The 10635-nt window shown below is 38.3% G+C and overlaps 1 protein-coding gene across 1 annotated transcript in view; it reads right to left on the reverse strand.

Annotated features, from left to right (window-relative positions):
• The window catches only part of CCDC18 (coiled-coil domain containing 18), a 209898-nt gene extending 199263 nt beyond the window's left edge, over nucleotides 1-10635 (reverse strand). Inside the window, exons 1-2 of the mRNA XM_006831049.1 lie at nucleotides 10502-10635; nucleotides 9841-10015 (exon numbers count right to left, since the gene is read on the reverse strand). Coding sequence (XP_006831112.1) covers nucleotides 9841-10015; nucleotides 10502-10635 — 309 coding nt within the window. The remainder of the gene's footprint in view (nucleotides 1-9840; nucleotides 10016-10501) is intronic.

The raw sequence follows: 10635 nt of genomic DNA on the forward strand, positions 1-10635 counted from the left end.
ATAAACCAACTATGGTATATACACACAATGGAATACTATGCTACCTTGAAGAACAACAAGGAAGCTGCAAGCCACCGCATAACATGGATGAACCTTGAGGGCATTATGTTGAGTGAAATTAGTCAGTCACAAAAAAGAGAAATACTGCATAAGAGAGGAACACACAAGCAGAATGCGGGACCTTATCCAGAGAAGTAGCAGCGGCCAGTGATGGAGGCAGAGTGGGGGGCACCAAGAGGGGGAGCGGCTGAGGACTCTAGATTCATGGACTAAGAAGAGAAGAACTAAGAGCTGGTTGCCAGGAGCTGACTTGCAGAATGTGCCCTTTGAAGATGTAAATTACTATATATGCCTGAAAAAACAAAACAGACTGTTTGAATATCAAGCAAGCTGTTTGCTCTGGAGGTATCAAGGCAAGAAAAGTCAGCCCATCAGGGAAAACTCCCTGTAAGACTGAAACTCAAAGGGAACCTGTGGGCAGTCTAGTATGCTCCCTGCTGACCACCTGGCTCTACTTGTGGGTGGGTGGGGGAAGGGGGAGAAATGCAGCTGAGTTTGGCCATGTTCCATTGATACCCATTGACTTCTAGATGAGAGGAGAAGGCCTACCTGCTCTGATATTTAGGGAGATGTGTGAACTCCCAAGCCCATGGGCACTGACCTAGCCACTAGAAGTGAGAACTGGTCTGAAGCGAACTCCCAAACTTGCAGCTAGTACCTATCTGACCCAGCTTGGATGGCTAACTGACGATCAACCAAGTAAAAATAAAGATGCTTGATATTGTGAGCAAGCGTAAATTGCTACCAAAAAAAAAAAAAATTAATCTATTTTTTTTTCCTTCTCAGTTGAATATTTCCTAATGAATGGATGAATCTGATTATTCAACCAATCTCATTACTAGACACTTGAGTTATTTCTAATAGTCTGTTATGTAAACCATGTCTCAGTTTGTATTTGTATGGGGATACTTATAGGATAGATATCCAGAAGTTAGATTCCTAAAGTCAAAGTTTTGGTAAAAATTTCCAAGTGACTCTCCATTACGGAATGTATCATTTTACACTCCTACCAGGATTGTGTTTTTGTTGTTATATGCCGTAGAGTCAGTTCCGACTCATAGCGACCCTGTACAGGGTTTCCGAGGCTATAAACCTTTACGGAAGCAGAAAGCCTCATCTTTTTCCTGAGGAACAGCTGGTAGTTTCGAACTGCTGACCTTGTGGTTCACAGCCCGATTTGTAACCAGAGCTCCTTACCAGCAATGTAGTTCCCCACAATTGCACTAATCTGATAAGTAAGCTAAGTAAACATATTTCATTCAGAGTTTCTCTTATTTGATGAAACTGAGTAGCTCTTCATTTATTTGAAGATCATTATTACTTTTTCCATTTATGTCTTTTGCTTATTTATCTCTTTCTTTCATAGGCCTTACCAATTTTTTTTTTTTTTCTGAGTCCTGGCGTGGCACTGTGGAACAAGTACTGGGTTGCTAACTTCGAGGTTGATGACTCAAACCCACCATCTCTCAGAAACCCTACAAATTTCACTATGAGTTGGAAACCTACTCAGCAGCACTTAATAACACCACCACCAATATTTTTCATTCTATTTGACATCTGTGTTTTGATTTTCCTTACAGTAAAACATGGGATCCTGGTATGGCACTATAGGATAAGCACTGGACCAGCAAGATCGATTTGAACCACAAGATCGGCGGTTCAAACTTAACAGCCGCTCCTTGGAAACCCTACAAAGGATCACTCTTAGTCAGAACCAAATCCACAGCACTTAACAACAACATAAAAAAACATAATTATTTTAACTAAGGCATACATACATGAATGTTCAGCAACTTGAATTAGACTAGAGATTCAATTTCTCCAAATTATACACTTTTAGTACACGTTGAATTTGAATTCATTTTTTAAAATATAGGCTAAAGTAGGATCTTTCAGTAGGCTCCTTATAAGAAGAAAATCCTCCAATATTGGGCTTTCTGAAGTAGAATGAGGAAATTTTTATTTAAAAAAATATGATGTGCACAGTGGTTACAAGTCAGGGATGCTAACCTCAAGGTCAGCAGTTCAAAACTACCAGCCATTCTGTGGGAGAAAGATGAGGATTTCTGCTCCCATAAAGTTTTATATCCTCAGAAATTCTATACTGGGTCACTATGAGTCAGAACCAACTCCACGGCACACTACCACCACCACCACCATGATGTGTATATGAAACCCTATCTGTGTATACGTGTGTTGGGGCTGGGATGCAAAAGAACAGAAAGAAGAGAATGGAAAGGTTGACAAAGGAAAATGGATTAAATACAAGGAGACAGATCATAGGATTTAATAAGGAAAGTGCTTCAGACCAAGATGTCAAATATCATCCACAAAATTTTAGAGATTACGAAAGGAGAAAAGTACCAGGCTAGCACATAGCACATGACCCAGTGGGTGTTTTTAACCACTAATTAATAACTGATTACCTATCATTTACAAACCCCCACACATCTGTCCGTTTATTGTGCTGTGGTGGCTTGTGTGTTGCTGTGATGCTAGAAGTTATACCACTATTACTGTAAATACCAGCAGAGCTACCCATGGTGGACAGGTTTCAGCTGAGCTTCTAAACAAAGACAGACTAAAAAGAAGGAAAAATAGACTACTTGTGAATGCCACTGAGAATCTTATGATTAGCATTGCAAGACTATCAGATAGAATGCTGGAAGAGAAATCCCTCTGGTTGAAAAGCACTCAAAATATGACTGGGGATGAGATGCCTTCTCAAAGCAGAAGACATCTTAATGACATGAATGGAACAAAGCTTTTGGTACCTTTATTTGATGATGGAGCACAATCCAAAATGAAAACAAACTACTACAAAGATCCATTAACAATTGGAACATGGAATTATGAAGTATAAATCTTGGAAAATTGGAAATCATTATAAACTAAATGGAACACATAAAGATCAATAGCCTAAGTATTAATGAGCTGAAATGGGCTGGTACTGACCATGCTGAATCAGACAATCATATGGTTTACTACTCCTCTTACAAACTTAGGAGGAATGGCATTGTATTAATCATTAAAAAGTGTATTTCAGTATGTATTTTGAAGTACAATGGAGTCTGTGACAAGTTAATATCTACATGCCTTTAAGAAAGACCAGTCAATACCACTAATATTCAAATTTACACACCAATAACTAAAACCAATGATGAAGAAATTGAAGATTTCTATCAATTTCTTCAATTTGAAACTGATCAAACATGCAATCAAGATGCATTGATACTAGTAATCGGAATCCCCCATTCGTCTTTCAGTTTGTTGTACTGTGGAGTCTTGTGTGTTGCTATGATTCTGGAAGCTTGCCACTGGTATTTTAAAATACCAGTCAGGTTTCAGTTGCCCTTCCAGACTAAGACAGACGAGGAAGGAAAGACAGACTATTTCAGAATATTTAGTCACTAAAAACCTTGTGAATAGCAGTGGAACACTGTCAGATAGCACCAAAATATTATTGAATGTTGTAACTTGATAAAAAGCACCAAAATACTGTCAGATATAGTGCTGAAAGATGAGCCACTCAGGTTGGAAGGCACTCAAAGTATGACTAGGGAAGAGGTGACTCCCCAAAGTAGAGTTGATCATGATAACAAAGGAAGAAGTCCAAGGTGCACTGAAGGCATTGGCAAAGAACAAGGTTTTGGGAATTGATGGAAAACAAACTGAAATATTTCAACAAACTGATACAGCATTGGAGGCACTCACTCATCTCTGCCAAGAAATTTGGAAGACAGCTACCTAGCCAACTTATTGGAAGAGATTCGTATTTGTGCCCATTCCAAAGAGAAGAGACCCAAAGGAATACAAAAATTATTAGACAATTATCATTAGTATTGCATGCAAGTAAAATTTTGCTGAAGGTAATTAAAAAATGAGTGCAACAGTACATTGACACAGAACTGCCAGAGGCTGAGGCCAGATTGAGAAGAGGACATGGAAAGAGGGCTATCACTGCTGGTGTCAGATGGATTTTGGCTGAAAACAAAGAATACCGGGAAGATGTTTAACTGCGCTTTACTGACTATGCAAAGGCTTTCAATTGTGTGGATCATGACAAGCTATGGACAACATTGTGGAGAATGAGTGTTCCAGATCACTTAATTGTGCTCATAAGAAACCTGTGTATAGACCAACAGGCAGTTATTTGAACAGAACAATGGAACACTGAATTATTTAAAATTAGGAAAGTTGTGTACCAGAGTTGTACTCTTTCGCCATACTTACTCAATCTGTATGTTGAGCACACAATCGGAGAAGCTGGATTATATGAAGAAGAACGTAGCATCAAGATTGGACATCAGATGATACAACCTTGCTTGCTGGAAGCAAAGAGGATTTAAAATACTTACTGATGAAGATCAAAGACCACAGCCTTCAGTATGGGTTTCACCTCAATGCAGAGAAAACAAAAATCCTCACCACTAGACCAATAAATAACATCAAGATAAATGGAGGAAAGATAGAAGTTGTCAAAAACTTCATTATTCTGGGATCAACCATCAACACTCCTGGAAGCAGCAGTGAAGAAATCCAACAACATATAGTACTAGGCAAATCTACTTTACAAGACCTCTTACCCTTTTTAAAGTGTTGACGAGCAAAAATGTCAGTTTGAGGACTAGGGTGGACCTGACCTAAACCACAGTAGTTTCAATAACCTAAAGGAGTCTTGATGTGGCACTGTAGGTTAATGTGCTGGACTACAAATTCAGTTTGAACCTCAAGTTCAAGCTGAATAGCTGCTCCTTGGAAGCCCTAAACAGGATTGCTATGAGTTGGAACTGATTTGAGCACTTAATAACAACATACGCATATGAAAGCTGGACAGTGAATAAGGAAGACCGTAAAAGAATTGATGAATTTGAGTTCTGGCATTGGAAGAGAATATTAAAAGTACCATGGATTGCCAAAAGAACAAACCAATCTGTGTTGGAAGTAAAGCCAGAATGCTCTTTGGAAGCCAGGAGGTCAGACTTCATCTCTCATACATTGGACATATCAGAAGAGACCAGTTCCTGTAAAAGGACATTATGCTTGTTAAAGTAGAGGGTCAGAGAAAAGAGGTAGACCCCAAACAAGACAGACTGGCACAGTGGCAGCATCAATGGGCTTAACCATAGTAACATTTGTGAGATTGGTGCAAAACCAGACAGTGTTTCATTCTCTTGTGTATTGGGTCACTCTGACTTGGTACTGACTCAATGGCACTTAACAACTACAACATAACAGTAATTCGAATATGAAAGCTGGAAACAAAGAGGAAAGATCAGTAGTTGGGAAACATGGCCTTGGTGATAGAAATGATGTTGGAGTTCACATGACAGAATTTTGTAAGATCAGCCTCTTAATCACTGCAAATATCTTCTTTCAATGCCACAAAAGGTAACTGTGCATGTGGATCTCACCATAAAATACACAGGAAACCAATTTATTAAATTTTTGGGAAGACACAATGGAGAAGTTCAATATCATCAGCCAAAGCAAGGCCATGGAACCAAATGACCATCAATTGCTTATATGCAAACTTAGGCTGAAGCTGAGGAAAATTAAAACAAGTCAACAAGAACTACAAAATGACTTTGAATATATTTCATCAGAATTTAGAGTCTGTCTCAAGAACTGATTTAATGCATTAGACACTGTTGTTGTTATTGTTGTTAAGCCATTGAGTCCATTCCAACTCACAGCAACCCTACATTGGGTTTCCAAGGAGCTGCTGGTGAGTTTAGACCACCAGCCTTGAGGTTCAAACCAACCTTGCAGTCAAGTGTTTATCCTACAGTGCCATAATGACCTAAAACCATAAGAGCTATGGGATGACATCAAGAACATCATACATGAGTACTGTGGGATGGCATCAAGAACATCATGCATGATTAACGAAAAAGGCCATTAGAAAGACATGACAAAAGTAATAGGTATATAAGGGGGGAACAGAGTTATGGTGTGGCGCTTCAGATTAATGCACTGGACTATTTTGAACCACAAGATCGGTGGTCAAGTTCACTAGAGATGCTCCACGGAAAAAGAAACCCTATACAGGGTCATGATGAGTCAGAACTGACTCAACAGCACTAACAACAGCATAAGGGGGAACAAGAACACTAGCAAGATATGCTCACCATGGAATAGTCAACCATTCACGATCAAAACAGCAACAGCTAGCAAAGAACAAAGTTCAGAAGGGTAGGGAAGGAGTGTGGAATGGAAATAAGAATCACAGGGATAAAGAGGTAACTGTTGTTACATGGAGGGGATTGCAATCATTGAGATGAAAGAAGTGCATAATTTGAATAAAACAAAACTGATGATCTGCTCTGTAAACCATTTAATTCACAATAAAAAATTTTAAAAAGATAAAAATGGATGTCAGAAAAGACTATGAAACTTGCTTTTGAGCGTAAAGAAGCTGAAGCAACTAGAAGAAATGATCAAGTAAAATAGCTGAACAGAAAATTCCAAGGGCAGCTCAAGAAGATAAAGTCAAATTTATAATGAAAGGTACAAAAACCTAGAGTTAGAAACTCAAAGGCAAGACCACCCTCAGCATCTCTCAAGCTGAAAGACTGAAAACACTAAAGCCTGGAGTCACAATACTGAAGGATTCTATGAGCAAAATGATAAACAACACAGGAGGCATCAAAAGAAGATGGAAGGAATACGCAGTCACTGTACCAAAACAAACTGGCTGATGCTCAACCATTAAAAGAGATTGCATATGACCATGAACCAACGGCAATGAAGGAATAAGTTCAGCTGCACTGAAGGCATTGGCAAAACACAAGGCTCTAGCAATTAATGGAATACCAATTGAATACATTCAACAAACTGATGCAGCACTGGAGGTACTCACTTGTCCATACCTCGAAATTTGGAAAACAGGTACCTGGCCAACTGATTGAAATAAATCCTTATTTGTGCCCATTCCAAAGAAAGTTCGCCCAACAGAATGTAGAATTCATCAAATACAACCATTAATATTACATGTAAGTAAAATTTTCTGCAGACAATTTAAAAACGGTTGCAACAAATACATCCACTAAGAACTGCCAGAAATTCAAGCTGGATGCAGAAGAGAATGTAGAACAAGGGATATCATTTCTGATGCCAGATATATTTTGGTTGAAAGCAGAAAATAACTGAAAGATGTTTACTTGTGCTTTAGTAATAAAGGCATGCGACTGTGCGGATCATAACTAACTATGGATAACACTGGGAAGAAGGAGTATTCCAGAACACTTCATTGTACTCATGAGCAACCTGTACACAGACCAAGAGGCAGTCATTCAAACAGAACAAGGGGATACCAAATGGCTAAAAAATCAAGAAAGATGTGCACCAGGGTTGTATCCTTTTACCATACTTATTCAATCTGTATGCTGAGTAAATATTCTGAGAAGCGGATTATAAAAAGAACTGAAATTAAGATTGGAGGAAGACTCATTAACAAAAGGAGCTCTGGTAGCGTAGTGGTTACAAACCGGGCTGCGAACCTTAAAGGTCAGCAGTTCAAAACTACCAGCTGTTTCGCGGGAGAAAAATGAGGCTTTCTGCTCCTATAAAGATTTACAGCCTCAGAAACCCTGTACAGGGTTGCTATGAGTCGGTTCCGACTCCACAGCACATCACCATATGCAGACGACACAATCTTGCTTTCTGGAAGTGAAGAGAACTTAAAACACTACAGCCTCCAGTTGGACTGTATCTCAACATAATGAAAACAAAAATCCTCACCACTGGACCAATAAACAACATCACTATAAACTGAGAAAACACTGAAGTTGTCAAATACTTCATTTTGCTTGGATCCACAATCAATATTCTTGGAAGCAGAATTCAATAAATTGAATGACTATGCAAATCTGTTACAAAAGGCCTCTTTAAACTGTTTAAGAGCAAAGATACTAGTTTGAGGGCTAAGGTGGGCCTGACCCAAGTCATGGTATTTTCAATCACCTCATATACATGTAAAAGTTGGACAATGAATCAGTAAGACCACAGAAGAATTGATACATTTGAATTATGGTGCTCGAGAAGAATATTGAAAAGTACCAAGGACAGTGAGAGGAATGAACAAATCTGTCTTGGAATTTGTTCCAGAATGCTCCCAAAAAATGAGGGTTGCTGAGAGTTTGTCTCTCATTCTTTGGACATGTGTTCTGGAGGGATCGGTCCCTGAAGAAGGACACCATGCTTGGTAAAGTAGACGGTCAGCAAAAAAGAGAAAAACCTCAAAGAGATGGACTGACACAGTGGCAACAATGGGCTTAAACATAACAATTTTCTCAATGGTGCAAAATGAGACAGTTTCATTCTTTTGTACATAGGGTTTTTATGAGTTGGAACCGAACTGATAGTACCTAACAACATCATGTACAAGATATAATGCCAAATCAAGGGAATTAGTGTCATGCTGCAGGTTAATGTGCTGGACTGCAAGGTCAGCTTGAACCGCAACATCGGCAGTTCAAGTTCACCAGCCATTCCTCAGAAACCCTATATACAGTGTTGCTATGAGTCCGAACCGACTCAATGGCACTTAACAACATGTATAAAATATAGTACTAAAATCAAAGGGATTAAAATTTGCTTGAGAAAACAATGTATTGCAAAAAGGTAACAAACAAAGAAGTTTCAAAATATAGTAATTCACCAAGATAACTACCCTCTCTCTTGTTAGGAAATAATGCAGCTAGTCCCGCATTATTTATAAATGATATCCATTCCTAAATATGTCTTTGAGTTGAATTCATTGGCAAGTCGAAATAGATACATTCAATTATTATTTGGCCTTACTTTTATGAATGAAAAAGGAGCCCTGGTGGGCTGCTAACCAAAAGTCTGGTGGTCTAATTCCACCAATCCCTGCTCAGGGAAAATAAGAGACAATATGCTTCCATAAAGATTTACAGCCTCAGAAACTCTATGGAGCAGTTCTACTCTGACCTACAGGGCCAACATGCGTCAGAATCAACTCAATGGCAGTGGGTCTTAGTGCAAGAAAAGACTGGAAGCTTTTTCAATAATTCAAAAGTTGCACATGCAGCAAGTGAAGGTAACTGTGATGAAAAATTTGTTGCAAGTAGGGGTTGGTTGCAATAGACGTTGGTTCAATCAATTCAAAATGAGGGCAAATATACATAACATTGTAGGGCAAATATGAGTTGTTCCTAAATGGGATTTTCCCTAATGAGATATTCCTTAAGTAGAACACTGATAAAACAGGGACTTATTAAATTCATCAACTCATTAGCACCATATTAAAAGACTCCTATGGGTCGGAACTGACTCGACGGCACTTAACAATAACAACATAGAATAAAATAAACTATGTAAGGATAAAAACCAAAGAAAAGCAAAGGGAGGGAGGGAGGGAGGGGAGTGGTTGACTTTGCAGTCCGGGAGCAGAGGTCCCTGGGACTATCGGGGGAGAGGGGCAGAGTACAGGACCCTACCCAGAGAGGTGGTGATGCCAGAGATGGAGGCAGAGACAATGACGTGGAAAGATGGAGCGGCTGGGGACTCTGGACCCAGAGAGGGAGAGGGGCTGTGTGCTGCCAACCGGGGGTCTTGCAGGGTATACCCTTTGGTTGGTTGGTTGATGATGCATGGAGGGGACTGTAACCATGGCAATGAGGCGATACACAACTAGATGAATGTAAAGCTAATGTTCTCGCATGTAAACTGTCACATAATTCACAATAAAACATTAAAAAAAAAAAACAAACACAAAGCAAAACCATTTTAAGTAGACAGATCTAAAACAATAACCTTATCTCTTGGCTTTTTATGAGAATCGGAATTGCCGCTGGACAGCTTACAAACTTTTTTATAAGGTGAGTAATTCAAAAATCCAGTGTGGGTAGGCTGAGCAAGATCTTCCAAAATGAGCCTTTCAAATCTTGAGGAATTATAGACATAATCAGAATTTTCACTTGTACTAACACTAGAGGAAAAAAGAAAATTATATATTTTAGTTCCTAGATAAGTATTCATTACATATTTCTATATAGTAAGAAAGAAAATATGAAAGAAAAGCATCTGAAATACTGGAGCCAATTCATAATTATGAACCTAATATGAACAAGATTCATAATTATGAACTTAATATTTCTACTACATTTAAAAATAAACCATAATTAGTTTTAAACAAAATATATTTCCAGAGTCCATACGAGGATTACATATGACTTAAATAAAAGTCATAATAATATAAGATCAACTATGTTCAAAACATTTTATAGAGACCCACTATGTTAAAGGTACTTATTTAACATATAAAGGCTTCTTTAATAAGCCTAATTGTTTTCCTAAACAGAAAAATTTTATTGAAAATTTATCTTATTTTAGAGGAATATTAGAAACACAAGTTATTTCATAGACTTTACATTCACAACGTCTTTGAATTCCACATGTGATTTTACTTACTCACCTAGATAACTCTTCCCCTAAATTCCGCAGACTCCATTCTGTTATCTTTAGTTCATGTCTTAAGGAAGCAACATTTGCAAGCAAACTTTCTTCTTCATTGTCTTTATTATAATAGCCTGATGAATTAGATTCCAT

This window comes from Chrysochloris asiatica, unplaced genomic scaffold (genome assembly GCF_000296735.1).
Source record: "Chrysochloris asiatica unplaced genomic scaffold, ChrAsi1.0 scaffold00002, whole genome shotgun sequence".
Classification (NCBI taxonomy): Eukaryota; Metazoa; Chordata; class Mammalia; order Afrosoricida; family Chrysochloridae; genus Chrysochloris; species Chrysochloris asiatica.